Source organism: Oryctolagus cuniculus, chromosome 11, assembly GCF_964237555.1.
Source record: "Oryctolagus cuniculus chromosome 11, mOryCun1.1, whole genome shotgun sequence".
Taxonomy (NCBI): Eukaryota; Metazoa; Chordata; class Mammalia; order Lagomorpha; family Leporidae; genus Oryctolagus; species Oryctolagus cuniculus.
Window position 1 is genome coordinate 24,377,502 of NC_091442.1, and position 13,969 is coordinate 24,391,470.

At 58.4% G+C, this 13,969-nt stretch overlaps 1 protein-coding gene across 1 annotated transcript; it reads left to right on the plus strand.

The window, feature by feature from the left end:
- Window positions 1–4,955: 4,955 nt before the first annotated feature.
- On the plus strand, window positions 4,956–13,585 carry E2F1 (E2F transcription factor 1). Its single transcript, XM_008256105.4, has 7 exons — window positions 4,956–5,336; window positions 9,084–9,174; window positions 9,527–9,746; window positions 11,055–11,207; window positions 11,853–11,967; window positions 12,042–12,264; window positions 12,355–13,585. The coding sequence occupies exons 1-7, from the start codon at window positions 5,091–5,093 to the stop codon at window positions 12,600–12,602; spliced, it is 1,296 nt and encodes a 431-aa protein (XP_008254327.4). The 5' UTR covers window positions 4,956–5,090; the 3' UTR covers window positions 12,603–13,585.
- The last annotated feature ends 384 nt before the right edge of the window (window positions 13,586–13,969 follow it).

Below are 13,969 nucleotides of genomic sequence, written 5' to 3' on the forward strand. Positions count from 1 at the left end.
GTGCCAGGCACTGGACCTGAGGGGTCGCCACCTCAGATACCTGGAATGGCAGGACAAGTGCAGTCCCTGAGTGAGAGCCAGGGGGACTGTGGCGGCCTGACAGTTACTACCAGATACTACTGCTTTTTAAATGTATCTTTCCATACATTTTAATGTATTTTTGAGATATATATATTAAAGATTTATATTTTATTTATTTGAAAGGTAGAGAGAGTTATAGAGAGAGAGGGAGAGACAGAGAGATCTTCTATCCACTGGTTCACTCCCCAAATGGCCGCAACGGCTAGGGCTGGGCCTGATAAAAGCCAAGAGCCAGGGAGCTTCTTCTGGGTCCCCTAGTGGGTGCAGGGGCCCAAGCACTTGGGCCATCTTCAGCTGCTTCTTCAGGCCATTAACAGGGAGCTGGATCAGAAGTGGAGCAGCTGGGCTTGAACTGGCACCCACACGGGATGCTGGTATCTTGGACAGCAGCTTTATCACAGAGCTGGCCCCGAGATAATATATTGTTAGTTTACACTACAGTCAAAGGCTTAATGGCTATACTAAATAAGGAGGACATTACTGTTTTAAAAGAAAGCCAAGAAGGTGGGTGTTGTGACACAGTGGGTTGGGCTGCCAATTCGGAAGCCTGCATCCCATATCTGAGTGCCTGGGATCAAGCCCTGCCATGGCTTCTGATTGGGCTTCCTGCTAATGCACCTGGGAAGGCAGTGGGTGATGGCAAAAGTGTTGTATTCCTTCCACCTGTGTGAGACCCAGGAGTTCCTGGCTCTTGGCTTTGGCCTGGCCCAGCCTTGGTTGTTGCAGCCATTTAGGGAGTGAACCAGCAGATGGAAGCGCTCCCTCTTTCTGTCTCTCCGCCTTTCAAATAAATAAGTAATTTTTTTAAAACTTAAAAATGCATTTTAAAAAACAAAAATGTTCTCACTTATTCTCCAGATGAGGCAATCCACACCGCTCAAGCCAGTTGCTTCCCTAGGTCCTATAAGCAGGAAGTCTCAGGGTTGGGGTCTGCCTGACCCCAAAGACTCACCACTATGGTGGACTGCCTCCTGATGGGTGAGAGGCCTGTTGAGACACAGTGAGACCTGGCACAGCGACAGAACATCTCCAGGGACAGTAAACTGTCAGTCACTGTAGCGTCGAGGGCTCATTCGAGAGGAACGAGGAGTTGTAGATGCAAAACTCCCCGCCTCCCTCTGCCAGCACTGAACAATGCATGTCTCTGTGCCCCTTAATAAAATCAAGTCAGCACAGAATAATTTCTCTCAATTATGCATTTCTTATAATGAAGAGATACTCATGTTTGGAGATTTGTTTTAGAAGCTAAGAGTGTATGGTTAGGGAAGATGCTGTATGCGGAATAAATGGCTTTCAGTGACTTGTATCGCTTATCAGACTTCTTTTTTTATTTTTATTTATTTTAAATTATTTATTTATTTATTTATTTGACAGGTAGAGTTACAGACAGTGAGAGAGAGAGAGAGAGAAAGGTCTTCCTTCCGTTGGTTCACTCCCCAAATGGCCGCTACGGCTGGCGCCGTGCTGATCAAAAGCCAGGAGCCAGGTGCTTCCTCCTGGTCTCCCATGGGAGTGCAGGGGCCCAAGCACTTGCACCATCCTCCACTGCCCTCCTGGACCACAGCAGAGAGCTGGACTGGAAGAGGAGCAACTGGGACTAGAACCCAGCACCCATATGGAATGCCGGCGCCGCAGGCGGAGGATTAACCAAGTGAGCCACGGCGCCGCCCCATTTGTCAGACTTCTTAACAAGCATATTGTGTAGGTATATAGACGTCATTCTGTACTTTCCCACTGGACTGTGAGCTGCTTATAACTGTCTCCCATGCACCCAGCACACAGTCAGACACATCCTAGGTGCTCAGTAAGTATCTGGATTGAAGGAGTGAGGCTCAGAGGAGCGAATCTCCGTGCCAGGATTCCTGTGTACCCACGTGACTTAGCAGCCTGTGTTCCACTGCGCTGCCTCTTGGAAGGAACCAGGGAAAGGCTGTTTCCAGGCAGGGGATCATGGGCCCAGGAGCTTCCAGCCCCTTGCACTCCCAGAGGAGGGGGTTGGCGGAGGTGCTGACAACTGTGAACACCTGTCACTAAGCCGGACTCCATCATCAGATCTTTTGGAAGCCGCACTCTATCGTCACAACAGCCCTGAGCCCGGCTCTTGGATGGCAAGTATGGAGGGCAGGCCCCGGCTTCTGCAGTAGAGCAGGCTGAGTGCCCATCTCAGTTCTGCTGTGTGACCTTGAGTCCTGAGCGCCCCTCTCTGAGTCTCCCCCTTCCTGTATCACGTGGATAAACAAGCTTCACTCGCAGGATTATCGGGTTGAAAGGAGAGGGTGGAAGTGGCTGCCTGGTGACTGTGAGTGTTTCGGAAGCCTGTCAGCCTAAGGAGGACTGTTGACATTGAGAACGGCCTTATCGGGATCTGCCAGGCTCAGGGCCGAGGGACCCCATCCATCAGGCTTGTCTGCTTTTAAGTGGGCATTAATAGATCCAGAGAGCTCTTATCTCCTCCTTGGCTTCATGCTGGGAATTACGGGCTTCACTCCTTTTTGCTGCAGTAGGACACAAGGGATTGTGGGAAGGAAGGCATTTATTTCTCCCTCAGGTATGTAGTTGAATACGTTGGGGAAGGCAGGCACTTGGAAAACCATTGGCCTTGGCCTTACCAAACCTTTTTATCTAATTGGTAAGATCGTGATTTCCTCATCCTAAAATAAGAAGAAAAATAGCTCTTCCCTCTCCAGCAATTAGCATGCTGCTTACCTGTAGCAGGTACTCAGTATTTGTTGAACGACTATTGGGTATGAGAGGGTTTTCCCAGAAGGGTTATGCCTGGGGCAGGCATGGCGGCACCGCAGTGTAAGCCACACTCTGGATGCCTGCATCCCACACTGGAGTGCTTGGGTCAAGAATCAGCCACTCTGCTTCCAATCCCGCTTCTTGCTCATGCACCTGGAAGGCAGCGGGGGATGGCTCAAGTACTTGACTCCTTCCACTCATGAAGGACACCTGGGTGGAGTTCCTGACTCCTGGGTTCAGCCTGGTCCAGCCCTGACTGTTGCAAGCACATGGCGGGTGACGCAGTGGATGGAAGATCTCTTACTCAAATAAATTAATCTTTTAAAAAAAAGAGTCTTGATCATTGGGACCCTTTGGGAAGGTGTGGAGCAAGGAAACTGTCCACCGGAAGTGGGAATGTGCCAGCTGCCTGTGCTGTCCGTGCCTGGCTTGGCGATTTCGAATGAGATCTAGCGCTGAGCTTCTGCATGGGGGACCCTGGGGATGGCAGCACAGGGGACAGGCGGATGCCACGCCAGGAACCCGGCGGAGGCCAGTCTATCGCTGACTGGCTGCACCACCACCTCCCCCTGAACGTGCGGCCTCTTCGAGTACGGACACATTGCAGGATCTGCAATAGCATTTCACCAACCGCTTATCAGAGGGAGGAGAAATGCCTGCCCCTTTCCCAAACACCACTTTATTACAAAACATGTGCAAACCCGTATTCCCTCCGGCTCGTGGCAACCCTGGAAGGGGCCAGGGCAGGGTCTGCGGGCCCAGTTCCCAGACGAAGAAACCAAGGCCCAGAAGCATCCCCAGGAGCTGTGCTTTGAGGCGGCACCACGCATTTTGGTTAAACCAAGTTGTTCTCACCAGTGAGCACACACCTGTGAGCGCCCCTGGCATGAGGGTGTGTGTTGGGGTGGGGGAGGGTACTTGGTAAAATATAAACCCCTGGCTATTCAGAGACTCTAAACTGGCAGGGCCAGGGAGGCCGGGGTGCTTCTGAAGCCGGGGCACAAGGTCGACTCCGAGAACGCTGGTGGCCCCTGTCCTTTCAGAACCTCTCCCAGCGCCGGCTCGTGGACCAGTCCGAGCTGGGAGTAGCAATCACTGCAGCTCCCAGGCGGGGAGAGGAGGCAACTGCAGGAACAGAGGCCGCAGCCGGCAGTGGAAGAAGTGAGTAACTGACTCCGGAGGGCTCCCTGGAAGAAGTGGTATTTGACTCTTGTTTGTGTCCTAGCTACTTTTTGCTTGTGGGCCACGCTCACCAGGCAGCAGGCAAACTCGACAGTTAGGACGTCTTTCACATCTCTGTCCCCAGTGCAGACACAAGGCCAAATCGGCCGAGCTGAGCAGTGGGAGGTGCTGATGGAGGTGTCTCAGGGCCTCGGGATTAGATGTTTTCCCACGCCCGGCAGCCTCGCCTCTTCCCTTTGTGAGGTCTCTCATGGCCGAAACCTCCTCATGCTATAAACAGCTGCTACCTCTCTGTCCGCCGCCGCCCCTTACGGCCCCAGCCAGGGCCGCCACTAAGGAGGGGACCACAGAGGCAGCGCAAGCCGCAGCCGCGCGGCAACAGAACTGAGGCCCCCCGCACTTCCTGGTAGCCCCCTCGGCTGGGGCTCGGCGAGGAGTTTGAGGCAATGGCCTAGGTGGGGGCCGCCGAGGACAGGAGATGGGGCTGCATCTCTGGAGGGTGCACAGAGGAGGCGGCGGCGGTGTCTGCAGACCTGGGCTGAGGGTGGAGGGGCCCTAGCTTGAGGGTCTGGGGGCGGGTCACCAGGGCTGTGCTGACCGGAAAACGCGCAGGACCGAGGCCCCGCGGCCTAAGCCTCAGGAAAGAGGAATCAGCAGAACGGGGTGTGTCAGGGCGGGGCGGGGTCCCAGTCCGCACGCCTCCGGCGCGGACGCCCGTGCTGGGGGTGGGGAGTGCGAGCTCGCTGGGCACCGCCCCGACAAAGCCTGCGCGAGCCCCGCCCTGCGATTGGCCGCGCCACTCCGCGCCGCCGCCCCGTCCCGCCCTCCGCCGCCGGCCGTGCTCGATGCAGCCAATGGGCGCCGCCGCCGCCGCTTCCGTCACAGCGCGGACAGCCAATGGTGGCGGCTCTCGGCGGCTCGTGGCTCTTTCGCGGCAAAAAGGATTTGGCGCGTAAAAGTGGCCGGGACTTTGCAGGCAGCGGCGGCCGGGGGCGGAGCGGGATCAAGCCCTCGCCGGGGCCTGTCGCCATGGGCCCGCGCCGCCGCCGCCGCCTGCCACCTGGGCCACGCGGGCCGTGAGCGCCATGGCCGTGGCCCCCGCGGGCGGCCCGTGCGCGCCGGCGCTGGAGGCCCTGCTCGGGGCCGGCGCGCTGCGGCTGCTGGACTCCTCGCAGATCGTCATCATCTCCGCGGCGCAGGACGCCAGCGCCCCGCCGGCCCCCGCCGGCCCCGCCGCGGGCTCTCACGACCCCGACCTGCTGCTCTTCGCCACGCCGCAGGCGCCCCGACCCACACCCAGCGCGCCGCGTCCGGCGCTCGGCCGCCCGCCGGTACGGACTCCGGAGACGCCGGGCCGAAAGCCTGCCTGACGGCCCCGCGCGCACCCGGGCGGGTGCGGTGTTTGGCTCGCAGGCGGCGGGGGCGGGGGAGGGGTGGACTGAGGCGCCCGGGCTGGGCGGTCCAGAGCCTGGGTTGGGCCTCCGGGCCCCGCCCCGGGGTGCGTGGTGACCTCGGGCGGGTCCCTGTTGGCTCCTCAGGGCTGTGGGCCTGAGCGATAATAGCCCACGTGTATTCAGTTGGCGCTTACTGTGTGCCAGCCTGTGGCAGATTTCTCGCCAGCTAAATAAAACTCACAACCCCGCCGTGAGCTCGGAGTTGTCACCATGGCCGTCTGGGGGAGCCCGGAGAGGGAAAGTGACTCGCCCCTGGTCTCAGGGCTGCAGGTGGTCGGGCTGGGGTTTGAGGCCTGCCGGCTTGAGACCAGAATTAGGGGCGGGGCAGTGGGCAAGGCTGCCTAGGGAGGCGAGGCGGGCTGGGGACACTCCTGGGGCTTGACCCTTGGAGGGGGCAGCATGGAGGAGACCCTCCTTCCGGCCCCGTGCTTGACCGCCAGGTGCAGTCTGGCCCTGCAGGCCTCTGGGGACAGGCTCCCGGCTGGGAGGCCTTCTCCGCAGGGGCGGGGTGGCCGGGCCAGCTGCTGATCCCCTCCATCTGCCACCCTCCACCCTCCCAGACCCTGGTTGCCATGGAGCCTCATTAATCAGGCAGGCAGACCCCGAGCCTCTGTGGAAGGGCTGGGTGGGCTGGGCCTCTGGGAGCTGGCTGCCAGGAGAAAGGACGCCAACCAGGGAGGTCCCTTGGAAAGTCCTCCCCGATGAGCGAGCAGCGCGGTGCTCGGGACTGGCTCTTGTAGGGGAGCCCAGAGAGGCTGAGTTCCGGTGGGAGAAGGGAGTGGAGGTCTGGAGCCCGGACCTGTGGGCCGCGGGACAGGGTGTGGGGACCAGTTTGACGGGCACAGGGTGTGGGTGAAGGTGGGGCGGGCGGGCAGGCAGGCAGGGGCTGGCCGGGCTGGATGGGGTCTCAGCAGGGGGCTTGGAGCAGTGGGAGGGGCCAGGACTAGGAGTTCGAAGCTGCTCTACTGCTGATGGAAGTGTGGGTGGCAGCTGGTCCCCGAGGCGTCCTGCGAGGGCCCCTCAACCCCATTGGCACTGTGCCCAGTGCTGCCTTCCTTCCGGAATCACCAAGATGCTAATAATAATAACAATAGTGGCCGCCATTGTTTTGAGGATGTTTTGTATGCCAGGCTCTGTGCCAAGCACTTTACCCAATTAACTCATTTAACCCTGTCAGCAGCCTTCCCTGCACAGGTGGGAGGCTGAGGCCTCGAGGTGTTAGGACCTTCCCCACTCCGCTTGGTGAGTGGCGGGGCAGTGGATCTACCAAGCTGATGGAGGGTGAAGAAAGCCCTGGAAGGTCTTGGGGACCCTCCTCCTGAGAGCGGGGAGGGGGGGGGAAGGGTGTCCCAGGGGTGGGTCACCTGGCCTGTCTCCTGTCCCCCAGGGGCCAGCTTGGAAGCTGGGCAGGTGACAAGTGCTTAGCAGGCCCAGTACTGAAGAGACCTAACAGCCGGTGGGTGCTGAGCTGGGGGAGCGGAGTTCCAGGTGAGGGCTGTGGGCTCAGGGCTCAGAGGGGAGGCGTGGCATAGGGAGAAACGCCCTCCGCTCTGCCCCCAGGGCGTCAGGAGCCCGAGCGTGCTGAGTTAGTAAGTGCCCAGGAGTAAGTGCCCAGGAGGTGCTGGCATGGGCCACTATGGAGTTCTGCCCACCCAGGCCTTAGTGCCAGGAGGTGTTTTTGGGTGTGGGTGTGTGGGGAAGGGGACTGGCTCAGAAAGGCCCAGCATTTGTCCTCCACTTGCTGTACTGATATTTTTTTGGGAATTGTCCTTGAAATAAACTACAGACTTTGCTTCTTTACCAGTGACCATTCACTGAGCACCTGCTGTATACAAGGTTGTATACAGTTCAGCTGTTCCCCTTGACTCTGCCCCTCTAGCCACACCCCATTGTCAATGGCCATTGAAAAGTCCACGTTTTCCACTTTAATACATGTTTATCATAGAAAATGGCCAGCCTGTGAGGAGGTTCAGGGGTTCATTCAGCAGCCACTTGGTGAAGCCCAGTGCCCACCAGAGGTGGAAGCAGCAGGTGTGGGGGCAGGGGCAGCCGGGGCTGTGGCTTGGAGGTACAGACGTGTCACGAGCGAGGCTCCACAGAAGGTCGTGTGGAGAGGATTTGGCAGACGAGCATCAGGAGAGGTTTTTGTTTTAAGATTTATTTTGGGGCCGGCGCCGCGGCTCACTAGGCTAATCCTCCGCCTTTGGTGCCAGCGCACCGGGTTCTAGTCCTGGTCGGGGCGCCGGATTCTGTCCCGGTTGCCCCTCTTCCAGGCCAGCTCTCTGCTGTGGCCAGGGAGTGCAGTGGAGGATGGCCCAAGTGCTTGGGCCCTGCACCCCATGGGAGACCAGGAGAAACACCTGGCTCCTGCCTTCGGATCAGCGTGGTGCGCTGGCCGCGGCGGCCATTGGAGGGTGAACCAATGGCAAAGGAAGACCTTTCTCTCTCTCTCTCTCTCTCTCACTGTCCACTCTGCCTGTCAAAAAAAACAAAAAAAAAAGATTTATTTTAGCTTTTTGAAAGTTACAGAGAAACAGCGGTCTTCCATCCACTGGTTCACTCTCCAAATGACTGCAATGGCCAGAGCTGAGCTGATTCAGAGCCAAGAGCCAGGAGCTGCTTCTGGGTCTCCCAAGCAGATCCAGGGGCCCAAAGACTTGGGCCATCTTCTGCTTTCCCAGGCCTGGCAGAGAGCTGGATTGGAAGTGGGGCAGCTGGGTCTCAAACCGGTGCATGGGATGCTGGCGCTGCAGGCCAGGGCTTTAACCCACTGTGTCACAGCGCTGGCCCCAGGCGAAGCTCTCGAGCAGGGCAGTGACGTGATAGGACATGATGGCAGGCGGAGAAAGGACGCCAGCGTGAGCGTGGACGTGAACCAGCCAGGGAGTGGCTGCGGTGTGTGTTCCGGGCACCTGGATGTGAGGAAGGAAGCAGGCAGGGATTGAGGTCCCAGGTCAGAGGCTGGTGGAGAGTGAGGTCTGGTCTTGGTCAGGGCACATTTGAGTTGTCTGGCACAGTGGGGACAGTCACCACCCTCGAGCGTCTGTACTGAGCCAGAGGGCATGGAGGTGCAGAGTCGAAGTCCCAGCTCTGCCACTTCCTAGCTGGATGACCTTGGACATCCTTGAGCTTCAGTTGTCTTATCTGTCAAATGGGGCTTTTGTACTGACCGTCCGCAGGCTGGACAGGGCTAATGTACGCCACGTGCTTGCGAGCACCAGCTGCTGCCACGGTTCAGTCCTCAGAGGCCCGAGACAGGTGGCTTACCCGAGGGACTGTGCTCAGTGACTTAGAGCGAGGATCGTGCATCACACGGCTCCTGTGGGTCAGGAGTGCAGCACGCTTAGCCGGACACTTCTGCCTCAGGGTGTCTCGAGGTTGCAGCCGAAATGTGGGCCCTGGCTGTAAAATGGTGGAGCTGGGACTTGAACTCCGGTCTTCTGCCTTTTTGTGTCTGTCCTGTGGCAGGATTGTAATCGACCCACCCCCAGCCTGTGTCCCCTGGGATCTCCTGTACTCACAGTTGGGCATCTAGGTAAAGCCAAGACGGGCACCAAGCTCCCAGCCAGGTCTCCTTGGCCTCCCTCCTGGTTACTGGGCATCCTCCCATTGTTTTTGCTGCAGGTGAAGCGGAGACTGGACCTGGAAACTGACCATCAATACCTGGCTGAAAGCAGTGTGCCCGTCCGGGGCAGAGGCCGCCACCCGGGGAAAGGTACCCATGGAGCTTGGGGTTGGCAGGCCCTCTGACCAGGCCCAGGGTGAGGGTGTGGACAAACTCTGTGGCAGACTGAAGGCTGGCTGGTCAGGTCTGGGTCTGAGCCAGGCCTTGGGGGTCTGCCTGGCATGGCTTCCTCAGACCCTGGGGGCTGGGGAGTTCCCTGGCTGGAAAAGGAATGCGGTGGCTGGCAGGCAGCAGCCACTGGGCCTCTCTGCCTGGCCTGGCTGAGGGGGAGGAACCATCTGCGGGCCCCCACCCCCATTCCTGCTGCTTTGCATTGCCAGGGAGGCAAGCCTAGCTGGGGGGTGGGTAGTGGGTGCTGAGGGCCCTTGCCTGGTCTCCCCAGGTGTGAAATCCCCTGGGGAGAAGTCACGCTATGAGACCTCGCTGAACCTGACCACCAAACGCTTCCTGGAGCTGCTGAGCCGCTCAGCTGATGGCGTTGTTGACCTGAACTGGGCGGCCGAGGTGCTGAAGGTGCAGAAACGGCGCATCTACGACATCACCAACGTCCTTGAGGGCATCCAGCTCATTGCCAAGAAGTCCAAGAACCACATCCAGTGGCTGTAGGTACCAGTCTAGTGGGACAGCAGAAATACCTGGCCGTGGCAGCCCAGAGGAGCTGGTAGCAGCTCCACTGAGGCTCTCTGCACCCTCCTCTCGCAGTGAGGGGAGCGCTCAGAGCAGCGGTGGCTTCCCCAAGATGGCAGATGCTGGAGAGCGCACGGATCCTCCATAGGCAGCGCAGTGCAGCTCTGCGTGCTGTTCACCCACGTCGTCTCCATCCGGATCAGGGTGAAGAGCATGTCCGAGTCCCAGAAAGATCCCCGGGGCCCCTTCCAGTCTTTGCCCCTCCTCCTACCGCCAGGTCACCAGTGTTTGGCTTTGGTTGCCATGGGTGAGGTGTTTAGTACCCTTGCTCTTTTTATTTTTTTTAAAGATTTGTCTGAAAGAGAGCGTGTGCTTCCATCTGCTAGTTCGCTCTCCAGGTGGCTTTGGCCAGGGCTGGGCCATCTTCCACCACTTTGCCCAATCTGTTAGCAGGGAGCTGGATTTGAAGTGGAGCACCCAGGACACATGGGGTGCTGGCGTTGCAGGTGGAGGCTCTACCACTGTGCCACAGTGCTGTTCCCTAGGTTTATTTTATTTGAAAAGCAGAGTGACAGAGATGGAAGAGACATTTTCTAAGATTTTATTTATTTGAAAGAGTTATGCAGAGAGAGAGGTCTTCCATCTGCTGATTCACTCCCCAATTGGCCACAACAGTCAGAGCTGCGCCAATCCGAAGCCAGGAGCTTCTGGGCCCCCCTCGTGGGTGCAGGGGCCCAAGGACTTGGGCCATCTTCCACTGCTTTTCCAGGCCATAGCAGAGAGCTGGATCGGAAGCGGAGCAGCCGGGACTGGAACTGGCGCCCATATGGGATGGCGTCACTGCAGGCAACAGCTTTACCCACTATGCCACAGTGCTGGCCCCTCCTGCCCGTTCCTATTTTATTTCCCCCTCACCTCTTTTCCCCAGGCGTCCTGCTAACTCTCTGACACGTCTGCCTTTTCAGCCTGTGGCAGGTCATCCCATTTCACAGCATTTTTCCCTTTTCATGGACTGTGTGTCAAGTGCTCTGTGTGTGTCTGATGCATTCTTGTCCTTATACAACTTGTCATGTTCCGTAGTGGCTCCATCTGCTTATCCGGCCCCCGAGGAGGGACCTATGTGCGTTTGCAGACATCGAGGCCAGGCTTTAAACCCACACAGGCTGATCTGGAGCCCCCCTGAGGAGCCAGACCCAGAGAGGGGCAAGGGCTTGGCTGGGTCTCAGAACAGGCAGCAGCAGACCTGGTCCAAGAGCTGTTAACCCTTGTGGTCCTCCCCACAGAGGCAGCCACACCACGGTGGGCATCGGCGGACGGCTTGAAGGGCTAACACAGGACCTCCGGCAGCTGGAGGAGAGCGAGCAGCAGCTGGACCACCTGATGCACCTCTGTGCCACACAGCTGCGGCTGCTTTCTGAGGACTCTGACAGCCAGCGATATCCTTGGCTGGAAGCTGTGGGCCCCCCACGAGTGGCACTGGAGAGGCCACCCTGGGCCCTGGGAGAGCACCCGGGTTGTGGGTGCAGGTCCTGGCTCAGCACGTGCTGTGTCACTAGGCCAGTTACTTAACCTTTCAGCGCTTAGCTTCATCTATAAAGGACGTAATGTCCAACTCTGAAATCCGATTACGAAAGAAAGGCAGGTGTTAACAGTAACCATTGTGGCTTCAAAGGTACAGGCAATTTATTTTTCATTTTTGTAAGGAATTTCCTTAAAATAGGACTTCTTTTTAGTGGATACCCAAATTGTGCTTCTAAGTTTTGACTCCAAAATCATGGTTCAAAATAAGTTGGCCAGTAGCGGCCTGGAGTTGCACTGAGCGTTTTCCTAGGAGTCATCATTGCAGGCAGCCGCCATCATCCCCTTGGGATTGGAGGAGCTGAATGGTCCCATTGTACGGGAGTGGAAGCTGAGGCTCGGGGCAGGGAAGGGAGATCTTGAAAGTACCACATGCCAGGCCCTAGGTAGGGGGTTGAGCGGTGAGGACAGCAGAGAACAGGCAGCCACAGGCCTGCCTATGAGCTGTCTGGGTGAGTGGCCCCCAGAGGCAGAGGCCGTGTGTAGTCCTTGACTCCTCCAACCCTGGCCTACGTGACCTGCCAGGACCTTCGGAGCATTGTGGATCCTGCAGAGCAGATGGTCATGGTGATCAAGGCTCCTCCTGAGACCCAGCTCCAAGCTGTGGACTCCGCAGAGGTGAGACCAAGACAGGCTGGGCTGGGCTGTGATCGCCCGGGCCTGCGTTTACCCCGCCTGCCACCTCTACCCAGACCTTTCAGATCTCCCTTAAGAGCAAACAAGGCCCCATCGATGTTTTCCTGTGCCCTGAGGAGAGTGCGGGCGCGATCAGTCCTGGGAAGACCCCGACCCAGGGCGTGGCATCTGGGGAGGAAGACAGGACAGCTGACTCTGCCACCTTGGTTCCACCTTCGTCATCTCCTCCCTCATCCCCTGCTCTGGATCCCAGCCAGTCCCTTCTCAGCCTGGAGCAAGGTAGTTGAGGGGTGCGGGGTAGGGTGAGGTAGGGCAGAGCCCCCTCGTGAGCGTGCAGGCAGCCCCTGTGATGTTCCCCTGTCTTCCCAGAACCGCTGCTATCCCGCATGGGTGGCCTCCGAGCCCCCGTGGATGAGGACCGCCTGTCCCCACTGGTGGCAGCTGACTCGCTCCTGGAGCACGTGCGGGAGGACTTCTCCAGCCTCCTCCCCGAGGAGTTCATCAGCCTTTCCCCTCCCCATGAGACCCTCGACTACCACTTCGGCCTCGAGGAGGGGGAGGGCATTAGAGACCTCTTTGACTGTGACTTTGGGGATCTCACCCCGCTGGATTTCTGAGGAGGCTTCGGGGGGAGGTATCTCCTGAGATGCCCACCCTGGCTGTCTCTGCAGCCCCGGAGCCCCTTGCCTCTGGCCGTCCTCCCAGCCTGATTGGAAATGTTTAATTTATTCCCCTCTCCTATCTCCAGGGGCTTCTCGCTCTGGGATCTGGCTGTCGCCAGGAAGGGGGGATTCTGTTTGCAGTGTGTGTGTGCTTATCCCTGACACCCCCCACGTGTGTACCTGGGGTGCGTGTGGTGTGAGCGTGCATGTGTGCGTGGACCGGGGAATGAAGGTGAACACATCTGTGCGTGTACTGCAGACGCACCCCAGTGTGTCCACGTGTGTGGCGTGCGTCCGTGTGTGCGCGTGAGGGGGCTCGAACTGCACTTTCGGTCTCCTTGCTCCAGGGGCCCCACGAGGCCCAGGGCAGCCCCCTGCCCACAGCATCCTGTGTGCTGAGCGGGCCAGGTGGGAGCCCTTGGCTGTGAGGGTACAGGACAGTGAGCACTTCTGTCTTAAGGGTTTCCTGACCGAAGCTTTAATGGAGCGTTATTTATTTATCAAGGCCTCCTGGGTAGCCTGGGAATGGGCAAAGGGTCGGAGGGAGGAAGGCCTGCAGAGCTGACTCCCTGTCCCTGAGCAGAGACGGGGCCCTGAGCTGTTCTCACCCCGCCCGGAAGGAGCTGAGGCCTGAGCGATTTATTTATTGGGAAAAGGAGGGAGGGAGACAGACTGACTGACAGCCAGCCAGCCGTGAGTGATGGAGGGGGTGGCTCCTCCCCAGAGTCACTGCAGGTCCCCAGCCGTCCCCCAGGTTGGCCGTGAGCAGGGAGAGGGGAGTGAGGGATCTTCCCTGAGGGTGGGCAGGAGGGGTGAGTGAGGGGCCTCTCGTGTGGTCAGCTGGCTGCTCCGTCCCACCCTCCATCTGCACTTTGACTTGTTTCCTAACAGCTCTGTTCTCTCCTGCTTTGGTTTTAATAAATATTTTGATGACGTTTGGGCTGGGTCTGGGGACTCTGTACTGGGAGCAAGTCTGGCTGGGAAATGCCGTTCCCCACGTCCCTTCCTCGCCCTGCCCCGGTCAGTCTCGTTTGAGCCTCATGACTCCAAGAAAGGTGGGCATCTTCCTCCTAGCTAAAGATGGGTCCAGTAGAGAATCTTGTCCTGAGAAGTGACAAACCGCAGGGGGTAAGTGGACTCCTCCTTCGCCTGCCCCCAGGCAACTCACCAGTTGGCTGTGTTCATTCTGGGTAGTTGTGGGCCTTGTAAACATGCAGCAAAGAGGTCTTCCATCTGCTGGTTCACTCCTCCAAATGGCCACAACAGCCAGGTGTGAATGACTTCCCTTGGAGTCTCAGAGGCTGGTGAAGATTCGCACAGAT

Coding starts and splice junctions, on each gene's coding strand:
- E2F1 (XM_008256105.4), top strand. CDS start 5,091: ATGGCCGTGGCCCCCGCGGGCGGCCCGTGCGCGCCGGCGCTGGAGGCC. Junction 9,175..9,526: donor AGGCCGCCACCCGGGGAAAG/GTACCCATGGAG, acceptor TGGTCTCCCCAG/GTGTGAAATCCCCTGGGGAG. Junction 11,208..11,852: donor GAGGACTCTGACAGCCAGCG/ATATCCTTGGCT, acceptor GACTCCTCCAAC/CCTGGCCTACGTGACCTGCC.